The sequence below is a fragment of the Gordionus sp. m RMFG-2023 genome, chromosome 2 (assembly GCF_954871325.1).
Source record: "Gordionus sp. m RMFG-2023 chromosome 2, tfGorSpeb1-WG-v2, whole genome shotgun sequence".
In the NCBI taxonomy this organism is placed as follows: Eukaryota; Metazoa; Nematomorpha; class Gordioida; order Chordodea; family Parachordodidae; genus Gordionus; species Gordionus sp. m RMFG-2023.
Window position 1 is genome coordinate 46733651 of NC_088776.1, and position 17273 is coordinate 46750923.

General features: G+C 25.5%; 1 protein-coding gene across 2 annotated transcripts; it reads right to left on the bottom strand.

Moving 5' to 3' along the window:
- Positions 1–789: 789 nt before the first annotated feature.
- LOC135924985 (myb-like protein X) lies at positions 790–11498 on the bottom strand. Of its 2 annotated transcripts, none has more exons than XM_065460116.1 (9): positions 11383–11498; positions 7603–7651; positions 7116–7313; positions 5656–5728; positions 4427–4481; positions 3208–3382; positions 2528–2680; positions 2064–2466; positions 790–1040 (listed from the first exon to the last, which is right to left on the bottom strand). In XM_065460116.1, the coding sequence occupies exons 2-9, from the start codon at positions 7627–7629 to the stop codon at positions 988–990; spliced, it is 1137 nt and encodes a 378-aa protein (XP_065316188.1). In that variant the 5' UTR covers positions 7630–7651; positions 11383–11498; the 3' UTR covers positions 790–987. The 2 variants fall into 2 exon arrangements, with proteins under 2 accessions (XP_065316188.1, XP_065316189.1); XM_065460117.1 differs by having other exon boundaries at positions 798–1040; positions 2064–2448; positions 11383–11495.
- Positions 11499–17273: the final 5775 nt, after the last annotated feature.

Below are 17273 nucleotides of genomic sequence, written 5' to 3' on the forward strand. Positions count from 1 at the left end.
ATTAAGAATGATATTTGATCGTCAGGCTGCACTGACAGATTCTCTAATTTAATTAACTCCGGGATAGTACTGTTATGGAGCCAAAAAATTTATTTTGACGGACTCAAGGAGAAATGCATTTTTTAAATTTGTTATTCAAGTATTTTTGTATAAACTAATCAGATGAGTATAACGGTATTTTTGTTACGAGGAAGATGTATAAGTTTTAATTGATTAATGAAGTATTTTGCCAAGCTAGAGTGGACAAAATATTTTATCTACCTCGTTTTTAAAGGAACTTGTGTTGAAATTCTCTTTTTATGATCATCAGGTGTTACATTTATTTATATATTCTATTTGGTTGATAGATGATGTCTTGCATACGTATGGGTCCAAGTCGAGGACGCCTGAAGTCGAATAAGATTAGGCTCTTTTAGACCAGATTTAATTTTAAAATCATGATATTTTAGCTTCCTCTTTCCTTGTTGTATTGGATTCAATTCCATGAAATTCTATTTTTTTAATTCTTTTTCTATAATTATTAAAATGGAAGCTCCATTTTTATAACTAAAATCTCTTCTATCTAGCAATTTATCTATATGTATAAAAGTTTGGGAATTTATTTATGCTAAATTTCTAATGGTTTAGAGAGTATAATTCATAATAAATAAAAATTTTAGCACTTTCACATTTTTCATATGAATTGTCAAGTTTTTTTTTATTTAAAAATAATATTCTTTATATATCTGGAATATTATTTATTTAAAAAATATAATCTTTACTGATACCAAAAAAAAACAGATATAAATGATTATTAAATATTAGCGATCTTTTAAATGACTACCATGTCATATGATATCCGACTTTGACAAATATATATATATTATATAGCTAATTATATATAAAATTGTTATTAATAAGAATTATTTATTTGTTAAAATTTGTTTCAAAGGATATATAGTTCTAGGAGTTTGTATTGATAGTTAGAATTACTTATTATCGATAAATTTATCCACTTTTTTTCTGTACCGCTTTGCGTTTATTTTTTGTTTGGTTGTCGTCTTAACATTATTTTAAAATAAATAATAAATAGAAGATAAATAAATAAATTATTTATATAAACCCCTTTTATTATTATTATATAAGATTGTAATATCTGATATTAATTAAGATCATAAATATCCTAAATATGAGTTTATTTATTAATGTTTTAAACAATCACGTTTAATCTGAAAGCGTTCGTGAATATAAGTCGTTTGAATTTTAGAAAATTTTTGAACTCAAAATTGTTCATTTCTTAACTAACGCATATTTTTATTATTCATTCAATTAAAAAGGTATAAATATGTGTTTCCTTCAAATATTTTTAGGCGCGCGTTCCTTTCTGACTAGTGTCTCTTTAAATATAATATGGTTTATATTTTATTGTATATAAGTTAATAAATTTGTTTATAGATAAAATAGTTTCTACTCAGATGATATATCTTTGCAATGACCTAATTATTTCAATTTAAAACAAAATATTAAAATATAGTTAATAATATAATATTGTAGTAGATCATGGATTCTAGACACCACATGTAAATCTAAGCATAATATAATAAAGAACAGTCTATTATTTCCTCCATAATTATATCCGGTATTTAAACTCCAATAGTCTTAGATTAGGGACTAAATTTATAGGAATATGATTATAATTGTAGCAATACCTACTTCCTAGTCAAGTAAAAATAAAGAAAAACAATTTTTATTAAAAATTATTAGAAAAAATAATTTAATTTACAAATGTTATATTTTATATATTTTTTTAATATTTATACACAAAATCAAAATATTAAATCCAAAGGCTACATGTTGCTAATAATTATTAAATTAATTTTAATAAATTATATTTTTAGATATGAATATACGTGAAAACGTTTACTAATTTGAACGCATATCTTTTTTTCATAGGAATTTTGAACGCGCACATATTCGTTTTTTTTATCAGAGAACGACGAACGCTAACGAATTCGTTTTTTGTAAAAATGTTTGCAGTACTCATATTTATAATACTATAAGAAATTCATCTTAAAATATTTCACTGAAAGAAGCTGGAATACGATTATAATCTATCGTGGATGTTGAGGATATGGGTATGGTAGGCTCTGTGGTCTCATCTTCTTCATTTTCCTCTTCTTCCCTAGTCTTTTTATCGTTATTATCAGTGTCTTCGGTTGAGGTTAAGTCTTCGGGCGAGTTAGTAGAATAAGAAGCGACTTCTGACTTTGTATTATCATTGTCCTCATGATCACCAGATTTTGTAGTAGTTACCTCACTTGAGTCAGATGATTCAGTATTTTCTTCCGAGCTAGATTCTTGGGTTGTAGATGACTCTGAGCTACTCTCTTCTTGAGTCTCTGGAGTTGTCGAAGCTTCTTCGTCATCGAATTTCCTATCAAATGTGTGAAGAGGGGCTGACTTGGATTCCTTTAATTTATAATAAATCTGACGTATGTATTTGGTATAGGTATTCACATTGTTATAATTAAAAGTATCTTAAAATTACCTTATTTTCTCTTTCGTACAAATCCCTGTAATCCTCCGTAATCTCTTCTTTATCGTTGATCGGAATAAAAGGTAGGAAATCAATATCATCACTATTGTCGCTAGTTATTTGCGGATCCATAAAATCTTTGATTGTAGCTTGAACATGTTCCACCTAATAAATGTGTTAAAAATTTTTTATACAATATAATTTGTACAATTGACTAAAGCGATGTAACTTATGAGCCTTTCATTCATGATAAGTTAAATATAACCTACTTTTTGGGTACCCTTTTTGTATGATGATACATAACCCACCATAAAATTATTTTTTCAAGTAAGCTTTAAATAAGAATTTTGATATAAAATAAACAATTGGTTAATGTATTCCATTTTTATAAAAAAGATGCAAAAATATGTCATAACAAGTGAATATGACCCCTTTTTTCTATGTATTTAAATTTAAAATATAATAACCTTTACAAATATGTTCTTTAAAAAAAAATAGCCCATCACAATATTATAAATTGTTGATAAGCAAATTACTGAACTCTAAGAATGAAATAGAAAGATGGTATATAACTTAAATTTATTATCATCTATCGATTTTGATATCAGCTGAATATTAATATAAAATTACCAACATGATTATATAGAATATTTGTTTATTGCGGGAAAAATTTTTTATAAAATTTTAATAACTTTTCCATAGTCATTAAGAGATTTGCTATTGTCATTATCTTCTTTATTGAAAGTGTAGTATATGCCAGGATTCATTTTCTTCTTGGAAATGAAATGAGGATTTTTTAATGTATGAACCTTTTTTCCGATATCTTTCATGTAGGGGTGATCATAATATTTGCTCCTTAAAATCTCGCTATAATGAAAATATAGCATTATAATTGTAGAGCAAAGAAAAACATATAATATAAAGTATTGTCAAAACTCAAAAGGCAACCTAAGAAGTTATTTAATTTACACATATATTTAAATATATTCTGCAAGTTAATAACTTTAATTTAAGTTTGGGTAAATAATTTTTATATCGTTATTTTTAAAATTTGATAATAGTATCAGGATATATTATACACACTCACATCTTTGGAGTGTAGGGAGGGGGGGGGGGAAGTATGCCCTGAATTGTAAAACTGAACGTGCCTAAAATATTTTTAAATATAAAATTGTATTGAACACACGTCTACATAAATTTTTCATTTTTGATATATCAATTTATATTGTTTATAAAATTTTGGTTTTTTCCTTTGGATTTTACTTTACTAAAGATTGAAAAGGGAAAAGATCAAATTCAAAATACATATATTAATCTCTCATGTTCAACTATCGATATGGGACTAGATTGCATTTTACTTTAACCGCCTCATATATTGCCAAAGAAGAAATTGACATAGAAATGGAGATTGAATACCTAACTTTGCTTCAAAAATATACTAAATGTAATAAATGTAGGGGATGAAGGCTTAAATTTCACCATAAAATTTAAATAAGCTAGAGAGAGGAACATTGAAAAATATAGTAGCTGCTATGACAAAGGTATTGTATCTTCTATAATTGATAAGATTATACTTATATGACTAGAATAAATTACCCGTTGAAACTATTACTAAAATTATTGTAATAAATCTTTGAGAATTATTAATAAATTTTCATTAAAAAAATCCATTACTACTGCAAATTTCAAAAATTTATCTCTCCATATATATGGTTTACTAAGTAAATAAACTGGATATTCCTTATTAAATAAATAAAAGCAATTCTTAGCAATTTTATTTTCTTCAGTAAAGGTTGGAAATTATAGCTTTTAGCACCTTACTTATTTTAAAAAATAATATAAGCTGACTAATTTCAAAGGAAGAGTTTTATAACATTGCTAAATATAAATATATATTTTAAAAATATTAACCCTATATCAGGTATTTCGTCATGTGAATATACTTCGCCATCATATCGATCTTTTTCTTAATATAATTATATAATGAAAGAATTATAATAATTAATTTCAATAGTTCATAGTAATATTTTTGGAGTACTAAATACAAGAGATTGTAATATTATACAAGATATTATTATTATACACAAACCAGTACTGTAATGAAACGTCATTAATAAAGTTTTTATTTGGGTAGAAATGGAATGTCATATTATTATTATTATTTTGAGTATACTTTAAAGAAAAATTATCAAAATAAATTTAATTATATAACTTTATTTTATATATTTCTAAATTTTATTATAATTATCCAACTATTAATTTCAGCCGAGTTTTCAAGATAAAATATTTTTCTAACAAAGTTTTATGCTCTTTCCTTTGTGATTATATTTTCGAACTGACCACATTTCATTTTTCAAATTTTATGCAAAATCAAGGTTATTAAATTAATTATATAGTATATTATTTTGGGGTAATGAGTTAGATCTTGTCCTGACAACCTATTTTTGAAACTTATTTCTGTTAGACCAGTCTATTCATAGAATTAGGATGTCCTATTTTGTTTGGTTTTATGGGGCACTAAATCGAAATTATTTTTATACTAGGAAGCTGTATAGACGGCTAAACAAATTTTTGCTCAGATATAAGATGAGTCGTGACATGGCTTAAGGTTATATTTTAAAAAAAATACCTAGAAATAGTAAGGCGTTTTTTTACAGACAAAGAAACGAAAAAGTAACATTTACAGTACTGGTAAATATATATGCTCCCGACAATGTACGTAATCAATTATTAATGTTTCTTTCAATCCGCGAAGTTTTAGTATATATATTAAAAATTACTCAAAAATTCATGACAAAATTGTCTGAAATTTATATAATAGGTATTCATACTAGAAAAAATCGTCGGCAATAATCAGATTTTCAAATATTAATCAAATTAGCGCAACAAATTTTGATATTCAATCTTTAAATAATTTATTATGATGCATTTTAAAATTTTAAAGACAGATTTTATCGGAAATATATTTTAGTATATCTGTTATTATCTATCCGCTCGCCCATCCGCCCATGATATTTATATAAAAAATCACTGGTGCTCCCCTTTTAGACTAATACCCAGTGTCATTTTCAGATCTCTATCACACATATTGCATGAATACGCACATTGCCGGTAACAATATGTGCTTACATTATTCATACCAGTATTAGATGAAGAGGGCAAATATTGTTCCTTTTCGAAGTCTGAGTCAAGTTCGCTAACACCTTTATTTTTCTAGAAAATATATTAATGCATGTTGAGCTTATAAAAAGAGATATTATATAAATTAAAAATTAAGGATAGACAATGACTTTTCCAAGGAAGCAAAAATGCTCAGAACGTTGAAATTTATTCAGTTAAACAGATATTTACCACAATACCTCTTATATTATGCTTCTAGAGAGTAGGGAGTACATATATATGTCGCAACTGGAAACGGAATCCATGAGGACTGAGAATCTCGCATTTTTAAATCATTTATTGAGGGTGTTTATTTTAAAAAAATTTGATTTGACCAGAAATGCTTTATGTGGAATTTCGAGCAATGTTACCATTAACTTTTGACCTACTCTTAATTTATATTACTTATTTAATCAATTTTTTATATAAATTTTAAAAAAATATAGGGAAAGTTTTATAACAAAATTGTCTAAAATTTACAGTGAGGGTACTATATACACGTTGGAACGCATTTCCATTCATCAGATTTTTTAAATTTATAAATTTTCCTTAATTAAAGATTCAAGATTGATATTCCGTGTCATGGATCCCCTATCCCGTTAAGTTATATATTATCGAGAAGCGAAACTAAATCCAGGCGTATTATCTCTAAATTATTTTTTCTTATGTAAATTTTACGCGCTTAACATATTTTCTACTTTGTATATTCATTTATTCTTTTTAGCATGCTTAAATAGAGGGATCCAAATCGTAATGAATATCGGTTCGGTTCAGGTAAAATAACGATTCATAGTTCAGGTTCAGTTAGTAAAGAATAATAATATAAGCTCGGTTTAATCCTTTAAATCGGTGTATTCGATTTATGTAAAAAAATAGGAATATTTTTTTAAAATTTATTACTATTCTCTAAAATGAATAATTGAGCCCTAGATAATTAAAATATATTCAAGATTTTCTTTGTCAAATTATATCTATAAAAAGGAAGAATAAACTTCAGGGCAGAGAACACTTCTATATGCTAACTTGGGTAGCGGGAACCGTCAATTAGTGAAATAGAAAAATTTCTAAAAATAATTATTGATACTTTTTAGTCGAGACTCATTATTATTCATCTTTATAAGAATTAAAATATCAAAAGGTTCAACCCGGTTCACAGGCATTTTTAGCTATTGGGTTTCGCTTTAGTTAATTATAGTGGTTATTACCGGTTTAACTGTTCGGTTCAGGGTTGGTTTGAATCCCTGCTTAATGACAAATAGAAAACCTGAAACTGAAAATGACTTTAAAATTCGGATTGGGACCTTATTTAGAGTAATTAGTTAAAAAAAATTCCTCTTATCGTAATCAATAGTTTTAAAAAAAATAGGCTATGTTCTTAATTTAAAGGCCTTTAATATCAAAAATATTTTTTCATTGATTTCCGATGCAAAAATTTAATAACATCAGTATCCTGATTTTCCGCCTTATTTGTTTTGCTATTAGCACCTTCGCGTAGGTAGGTTGGAACAATAAATAATTCATCATCGATTCCCGTATTATTTGTACCCGAAGTTTTGTTAATGAAAGTAGAATCATCAATTGGAATCGAGTTTGTTAGGAGGGCCAATAGAAATAAAGCGGCCAAAATTGATAATAACTTCTATTATTGGTTATAAGATAAAAAAAATTGCTTTATAGTTAATTAAATATTTAAATATATTAAATGACTTCTTATTTAAGATTTTAAAAAAAGAATTTTTATTGATTTTATTTTGAGATTAAATCAAACTAAACGTTACTATATTGATAGATGGATAGACTTTAATATAAAAAAAGAAAATTATGTAAATATCTATATTATAATTTATTGAACCTTATTAGATCAAATTACTTAGACAAAAAATTTCATTGCAAAATATTTCTTAAAAAAAAGAGTTTCAAAGATGTACCCGAGAAAGCGCTGGGAAATTCGTCATCTTATTTATTGAGCTGGAAAGGCTATAAATGTGTATTATGTGTAAATAAATACCATTTATTAATTTTATAGACTATAGAAAAATATAAAAAGTTGGCGAGCCTATTTAAAACCAAATGTTATGTTTTTACTATTATCATCAATATCTTCGATATTTAGTTTACCTTCTTTGATAAAATAATACGGTAATTTCCTTAATAACAAATTCGTATAAATGGGTATCTTTTTCACCTTATTTTATTTGAAATAATAATGAATAAATTCACACGATTAGAGATAAAATATAAAAATTAATTTTATAATGTATTTTGTCATCTTTAAAACCAAATATTATTCAATTTTATAAATTTTAATATAAATATTATTTTATCACAAACAAAAGTTCAAACTTTACATATTTGATATTCAGAAATGTAAGCTTTTAAATAAAAGAAATTGAGCCGTTCAAACGTTTACAGTAACGTCACTAGAATTTTGCCTCAAGTAGGAGGAGGAGGGGGAGTTTTATATAATATATAAAGATCTGCCACCCCACCACCGAATAGGAGCTATTTTTCATTTTCTAAATAACTTGGCCCATAAAGGTATTTGGTTAAATTTTTAACTTTATGAAAGAGCTAATGCCCACTTGTCTCCTCTCCTCATTTTATGATATTGATATCTTGTCAATATTAAGTTAAAAGACGACTACTAAAATTGTGGAAAGTTAAATTTTATATCTAATATTTTTATTTAATCTAACTAACATAGATTTTTCATCAATTTTATAATAAATAATACGGTATCCCTATCCACGTACTTCTATCATGGGGGCAGGGAGAGGATATGATGCATAATCGTCATTCAAATAAAAGGGAGTAAGGGAGTTGCAAAGAGGCTATCGTCAGAATCAAATTGGGAAAGGGGGGGGGGAGGTATAGCCGTAAAGGGAGGGATATGCTAATTTTGATGTGAATTTTCTTGTTTTGCTGCTAATTTTTATTTCACTGTTTTGTTAACTTTTTGATTAGATGGGTTGAGGAAAGGTGATGGGTAGAAAGAGATAGAAGAAAAGGTAGGGGGTAGAGGGAAATGCCGTAATTATCTAGGGGAAGGGGTGTCTAGAAGTGTCTGTCCATATCTCATTTGTATATTTTTTGAGTATGCCTAGATTGCAATTTTTTAAACAGGTTTAAGTGATGAGAGTGAGAGCTATCCAGGTGATGCCACTGATTACAAATAAAGAAATTATGTTTGTTTGTTTAAGATTTTTACCAAAAACAGCGAACAATTTTAGATTTAGAGATAGATAAATATATAAATCTAGATGTTGAAGATTTTGTATTTGCTAAAGAAAGTTAAACTCAGAGGTTAATGCATTCCTATGCCAAACTAAAAGTGGCAATCAATAGAATCACTATAAATAGAACTAATTAATGAATGGGTTTCAATCATGATTCCAGTTATTTCGACATATTTAGTAAAAGTCTGTAGTCATCAAGTAAAATACCATTATCTAATTTAAGCAAACAATTAGTAAATGTAATTTGGTTTACAGCTATGATGCATAAAAAGTTGAAAAACATATGAAATAAATTATATTATATAATGCCATATAAAAAGGGAATATAATGTATAATATAATTGTAAGGCTATTAAAGATGGCAGGGACCTGCAGAGATACCATTTTACGGTAGGGCCCGATTTTTAAAAAAAAAAATTTTCAGGCCATACCCGGATTTTTTTTAAAAAATGGTTTGAAATATACTGCCCGGCCCGGCCCTACTCGGGTATTTTTTTAAAAATATTTTTTAGGCCCGGTCCGGCTGGGTATATTTAGCCGGGCCTGCAGGTCTCAGATATATAGAGATAGTTACTGAAATTTAAAATAATTTATGTAACGTTAACATCTAAAATATATCCTTATCTACATTTTCTTAACACCATTTCTATATCAGTAGCTCTCTTTATTGGGCGATATATAATTAATTATTTATTGTAGAAAAACATGTTTAATAATGATTGTAACATATACCCTGCATTCCTTTATGTCATTGATTCATAACTATAACTGCTATTATGTCATTGATTCATAACTATAACTGCTATTTTTTAACTTAGATTTTATAAACAGTAGTTTATTAAGGTAAATTTAAAAAACCGATTATAAAAATTTATAATTATATAATATCTAAAAAGTAATCGTTACTTTTAAGAAGTAACAAATAGATTATTTCTCGTTACTTTTTGCAAAAAAAATAAGAAGTTTCAATAATTTTTCTATAAATAATATATTTTAATCATGATTTCTTAATAAATCTTTAAAAAATAAATGATATTGTAGATGTTCAAAAATAAAATTACATAGGTAAGAATATAAAAAATGTTGTTAGTTTGATCTAAAATCTCGACTACAATTAATCTAATTATTATACATAATTTAAAATATATTATAAAATAAATTAATTTCTCCTCATATATTATTTTTTAAGGTAATGAAACGTTAAAAGTTACTAGTTAGTCGTTATTCGTTGAAATAATAACTACTCTTGTTTCTTTTCAAAATAAAGTAACTAATAACACCTCCTCCCCCTCCAAAGAACGCCGTTACTAATTACGTTATGTTACGTTGCTCAGCAATTCTTTTACTATTCTGGAAAGTTTTATATCTGGTTATATGAAATTATTAGAAATATTATTTAAATTTTTTTTTAAAAAATCATTACATTCTTAGCGGTATATTTTAGTATGCATATTTCAAGAGATATTCAAAATTTTGCATATAGACAGACACCGTTTAAGCCAAAAATTATGTGAAATTTTTTTTTAAAAAAAAGCATGACATAATATTAATTGAAATTTAGCCAACGTTTAAAAAAATTAATTGGATTATTCTTGTATCATGTTTACCTTAAGGCTGAATATAATTTTAAAAAGAAGCCAATTTCGAATTTGACTTTATACGTTGTGATTTATAATTATAAAAAATGAAGAAGCCATTTTAAAACAAACAATCTAGGATAACAAGATTTTATATTACAAATATTGATACAGTTTTTTTCTCCATAAGCTATATGAATGTATTAGATCTTCAAGTCTGGTTCAAAAAAACTAAAAAAGAAAATTAATAATTCGGACCAGGCCAATTTTAGATAATTAATAATCGTATAATGGAGAGTTTAATATTCATTTACTGCTCATATTTTCAACCTTTTTCAAACAATTCTTAAAATACAGTTCAAAATTATTTAACAAATTTTAATTTCCCAAAAATATCCCCAGCGCTTTAATATATTTTTTCTTCTTCTCAAGCTGGGCCAGGTGCCAAATTTTTATTTTTATCTCTCCAGGTCTCTGAATGTAAATAATAGGTTAAAAAATTAAGAAGATAAAATTATTTTAAATATAAAATTAAGCATTAGACCTGCTCTGAGAAAACAGTTATGTTTACAAATTGGAAATTTATATTTAAAAATCGTGATAAACTTGGATTTTATTTCTCAACAAGATAGATTAATTTAAAGATCTATCTTGTCCTGTCTCTATTAAGTTTCAAGCCGAGAGAATTTGTTCTACCCGCTCTAAAAAAATTAGCCAATTCGCAGGTCAGCATTTCTAAAAAAACTAATGATACTAACAATCCCATGAAGTTTTTTATTTCTTTTAACCATTAGCTTATTTTGACTCAAAATAAATTTTAAATGTTTTTCATAATATAATATGGAATATTAAAAATTAGGAGTATGAATTATTAGGATAAAAAATTTGAAATTACCTTGAATGCTTTAAGTCAAACTATAAAGTATAGTCAAGAAAGGATATTATTTAAAATATTAATAAAGTTAATTTAAATCAAAAGTTTTGCGACGTGTTTTATTTTTTAAAAATCTCAAATTTATACGAAATATTTCAAAAATGTAATAATTATTTTTATTTTTTTTTTCAAAAATGATCATTTTTGTTTATTATGATGATTTTTTTATTATCAACTCTGATTTATAAAATTCAAACATTTTTTTGTTTGAAACATATTAAAATAATAATAATGTTTTTAAAAAATTATATATTATATTTCATAGCTTTAAACTATATTTTTATTACTAAAAAAAAGATAAAGATAATTCCTCATAAACATATATATTTGGGAATAATAAAAGTAGCAGTACTCAATTTAATTTTCATCATATATTTCATTAATAAATAATGATATAATGATATAATAATCTACTAATTGATATATTATTTTATTATACATCATATAACTAACTAATGCCCTTTTAGAGCAAGGTGTTATTTTTTTTTGAATTCCTCGTAATTCAAAAAAAAAATGACATTGCTCTTATCTTCCCTAAAGATACTAATACATTCCTGCCATTTATGATGATGTATTAAGAAATGTAAAGATCACGTGAGAAATAAAATTAAAACTAGGGAAACTACATATAATGCCTATAAAGCAAAGAAGAACCATCTTCGACAGCTTAGGCATATATTACAAGGATGAGTGGAAAACTAGATGTTTAAGGATAAAAGGAGAGATTTTCTAAAATGAGATATGGAGCATGTGATAAACAAAGATAATTGACATGAATAACGCGCAAAAAAGGAGAGGCATTCATATTTGAAAAAAGATAACCTTTTAAAGTTGGCTTTTAGATATAAATTAAAAAGATGAAATTATAAGGTTATTGAATATTATGATATACATAAAAATTCACGTGATTATTTAATATTACCACAAGTTTACAGGTTAGGTTATGAAATATTTATTTTGGCAATATCTATTTTTATAATATATATTTTTTTATAATGTATTTACCTATATGGTCCAATTTAATTTTCAATTTTTGAATTAAATCTTCTTTTTTTAAATAATCAAAAAATTATTAATAAAAGATAATGATGAACGCCAACGCTTCTTTCCTAAATTTTAATTATTGAGTTTTAAAAACTATTGGCCAGGACAGAAAAACAGATAGAAATGTATAAAATAATTAACTAGTCAGGCTTAATTAATTTTTATTATGAGAGATTGGAACTGAAACCGGAAATTTATATTTTTAGACAGAAACTTTAAAAAAAAATTATGGCAATAAATTTTTAATTTAATAAATAAATTTTATAATTTTATTTCTATTTTTTTAATTGCAAATTAAATTTCGTTTTTTTTCTTCCTCTTTCCATCTTTAATATCTAATTCGTATAATTAAATTTATATGTTACTCTTCTGAAAAAAATCAGATATATTTTTTTTTCTGGAAGTTAAAACCTTTAAACGCTATAAAAATTTAGTTATTTATAATATCTTAGAAATTAAAAATTATTTTGATATTTATTTATTTCATTAAATTTAAAAATTTGGACAGTTACTGAAGCCTAACCCCTCTCCCTTCCCCTCCTAAATAGGAATAAAGAAGTTCATCCAAATTATAGTAAATTAGCAAAAATAAAGTATGAAGATATAAATTAGCATAACTCTCAAACCACCTTTACATTGATTTATCACCTCTCTTCATTTTATAGGCGATTGACGATCAGGCTTATATCAATTCTGGTATATTAAATAAGAATCTAAAATGATCTTTAAAATTAAAAAATTTAATCTCAAATTCTTTTTGAGGATCATGCATAGGCGTGTCATCTTCTTCATAAGAAAATTGTTTTTGGACTTTTCTTCTACGAATTAATGTTATCGAAGGAAAGCACTGTTCTTCTAAACTTATTTCCAATTCCTGCTCAAGCTCCTTCTCGGAGTCAAGGGAATTCTGAAGGTCGTTTTCCTTAAAGCGCTCTAAAATATCTTGCATGCTTTCTATAAGTGTAATGGCTTTTTCCAATTTAATATTGTCATTTTGCATCACTTTACTTACTAAATTCACCTGAGTTAATATATCAAATCAGATAAGAGTTACTAAAAGTGGAAATTGTTATAATCCTATAGCCAATGAAATGACTCGTGTGCAGCATTTGGGGTCATTAGTTCTTACCTCTATTAATGCATTGTAAATATCACCAACCTAGTTTCCAATGGCTTATACACTCTCCACCTTACACCTATTGCGTTTCAGGTAACGAGTTTAACGTAAAATTATTCATATAATCTAAATTTGTCGTCGCAGTCGAAACAAAAAAATAGAATAAATATTCATTGAAGAACGCTGAAAAATAATTCTGCGACTAATGATGAACGTGCTAATATAAAACGCTCTCTCATTTATTTGTAATATTTTAATAATTAATGGGCCACCCGGCTAAGCAAGGATTTATATATTTCTTTACATGATAAAAATACTTTCACAATCTTGAACTTATATCTATAGATTTAAATGGGAAAAAAATAATATTTAATGAATATTTTTATATATTTTTTATATATAATTTAACATTTTACCTATATTTTTTATTATATTAGTATTAATATTCCTTAATATATATTTATTTAAATTATATGCTCGTATATGAGATAAAATGAATTTTGCATTCAAATATTTTTATTTTAAGACAATAAAACGTTAAATAAAAGTATATCAAAATATATCTAAAAATTATCTAAACAGATACCTCTAAAATAGTATCTAAATATAGATACAGATTATCGGTATCTATATCTTGATACTATTTTAGATACTTTAACAACTCTGCAAGCAAGGGATTATTCTTTTTTTATAGACATGAATTAATTTTGAAAAATGGTTTGGCATTTATAGCCATCATATATATAAAACAAAAAGTTTGATTTATATTTTAATAAAAAAAACTTCATTTATTTTTAAGTTAAGAAATTTGATTTTTTTTTATCGTTGATATATTACTATTCTACCATATTTGTCGACAGAATATGAAGTTCATAATCGTTACCTTGGAAATCGTATTCAAAATAGAATTATTAACTTGATAGGAGATAAAATCGTAGAAAAAAAAATTGTTGATTAAAAACTCAATATATTTTTACGTATTAGACTGAACAGACATTAGCTACGAGAAACAATTAACCGAGTTATACGATACGTAGAATTTAACCACAACTCCGTTGAAATAAATGAGCAATTTTTTGGCTTTCTAAAAATTTATTCAAGTACTGGCCGGGCCTTGCTTGAAGCATTTTTATCATTATCTAAAAAATCAAATATGAAAGGATGTTATAAATGAGTTCAAGCCAATACCATTGATGCACAAAATTATTTTAAGCAAATAAATTTATTTAGATATAAATATTCCGCTAACATTTAATGGATAGGGGAGACTGGGGTTAGTCGAACCTATTTTTACAAAATTGCCTACAGCTCCTGGTTTTTTTATATAATATAAAAAATAGTATATGATTAGATACCTAAAACTATACTCTATAAAGATGCCTTATAAAAAAATTTAAGAATATGATCATTTTTTTTTAATTTTATTTTTTTGTAAAAGTGAAAATTTTGTCCAACATTCCCCAATAGCCGGGTGAGGCAACCACTTCAAGGGGCTTCCTAAACCATTAATTTTTTAAGGCCATAAGAAATGCATTTATAATTAATTAATTTTATTGTTCAAAATATCATAATATATATAAATTAAAGCTATTAATTTTGGTTAATTTAATAAACATTTTGGACATTAAGAAATAAAAATCTTAAGGAGAGATTATGATTTCTTAGCATAAATCCTAAATACCAATCATAAAACAGCCATGAAATTTCCTTTTTAAGATTTTGAAATTTTTTTCATTATTAATTGCCATAATTGACGTGTATGGTTTAGCAAGTCCCGCTAGCTCTAAATTGAATAATTGAAATAATATCTAGATATAATAAATACTCAAAATATTTCCCAAATTATAGAAGAGTGTTTAAACTTTGCTATATAATTTAATTTACATATAAATGATTATATATTTTAATAAAAATTAAAATTCTGTCATGTAAAAATCTTTTGAAAATAATTAAATATTTCAAAAGATTTTTTGTCTATAGATGTAAACTAATAAAAATATATTGGGTTAAAATTTTAACCTTCTGGTGTATTTAATTTTAAAATGAGATTAATTGGTTTGCCAAGCCTCGGGGTTTATAACCCCAGTCTCCCCTAAATTATAAGTTTAATGTAAAAAAAATGTTTATAATAAATGCTCGTTTTAAATGAGAATTTGTTCGAAAGAACGATAAAAATAGGGACATTTACATTTTTTTATATGGTGTTTGAATTGAATGGGTGTTCACGTATTTTGTGCTCTCATAATAAGCGTTTCTGTTCGAAAACAATTGTATCTGTATTTAGATACATTTTCGAACGATGTATTTATATCTAAAGTATCGTTTAACAACTCTACTAGCTTGTATGTTAAATATATGCTAGCGGCAATGTGTTTATTTTTCAAATTTTTGAAACGCGTTTTTTTAAATTTAACTTTGATTTTACCAGCAATGTGTTCCATCATGTTGGGAATACCTACCCTATAAAGTCAATTTTGCCAAAAAACTTACAACTAATTTAATAACCCCACTTTCCCAACTGTCTGTACGGCCCTGCCTATCAGATTTGACAAGTTTATTAATAGAAATGATTAAATATTATTAATTATATATGTATACCCTAACCCATATCTCTCAAACCTTTAAATACCTCTAGCCCATATCTCTTTAATCCTCTTAATTGCTTAACTTTAAATATATTTCATACAATTAAAAAATTTCTTTTAGTTGCAGATTCCTTGAGTTGGGTTATAATCCAAAAAAAAACAACTAAACTAATCAATTCGTTTCGAGACTCGATCGTTTGCTTTTTGAATAAGTCTTCCCCTCCTACTAGTTACACATTTATATAACCAATGGATCAACTTAATATGATTCATTTATAAAAGTATATATCGTATTTAAATGCTTAAGTAATGGGAGGTCAAGGCTTCAAGGTTATTCTTATCTTTATATTATTTTGAATTATTTCGAAATTTGAAATACTTTACTTTTTTCAAATAAAATTAATTACTTTTTTTTATAAAATAGTAAGTATTATTTACCCATGTCATGCTCTTAAAGGATCACCCGTATCCCTAGGGGACTAATATAATTGTTTCAAAACGAATAAATATTTTTTTTAAAGAAGATTTATATTTGTAAAATTTAAGAAATATGAATTTTTATAATATATTTTCACTTATAATTTTGAAAGAAAAAAAAATTAAATTCAATATCTATCGTATCATCATTGCATTATCATTATCAATCTTAGCAAATAATTTTTTTAAATTTCTGCCTTTACCTGTGGCTTTTTTATAATTAAATTATTTTTAAAAAAAATTTGGGAAGGGGGGAAAAATTTATGGAAGGAAAACTCCCGTTTTTACCTCCTTTTAAGAAAGTCTTACTCTTAGCTACTAAGCCTACACCCTTCCCACTTATGTAATCCTGCCCAATATAATGGCACTTTAAATATAATTAAATTTCAAAAATAAAACATGATAAAATTACTTGCTTTGTGCAATAAGGGAAAAGGGGGGCTTCATTTTTGTAGATAGTAATCTATTTAGACATCATTGTTAGCATAAAGTTCTTAAATTTTTCTCATATCTATATGAATTTATTTATTCCTAATTCTGTAAATAGGTTTACAATAAAATATCTACAATTACTTTTTTGTACTCAAGGTTACGTAATTAATATCTAATCTATTTATTAGCAAAACAAA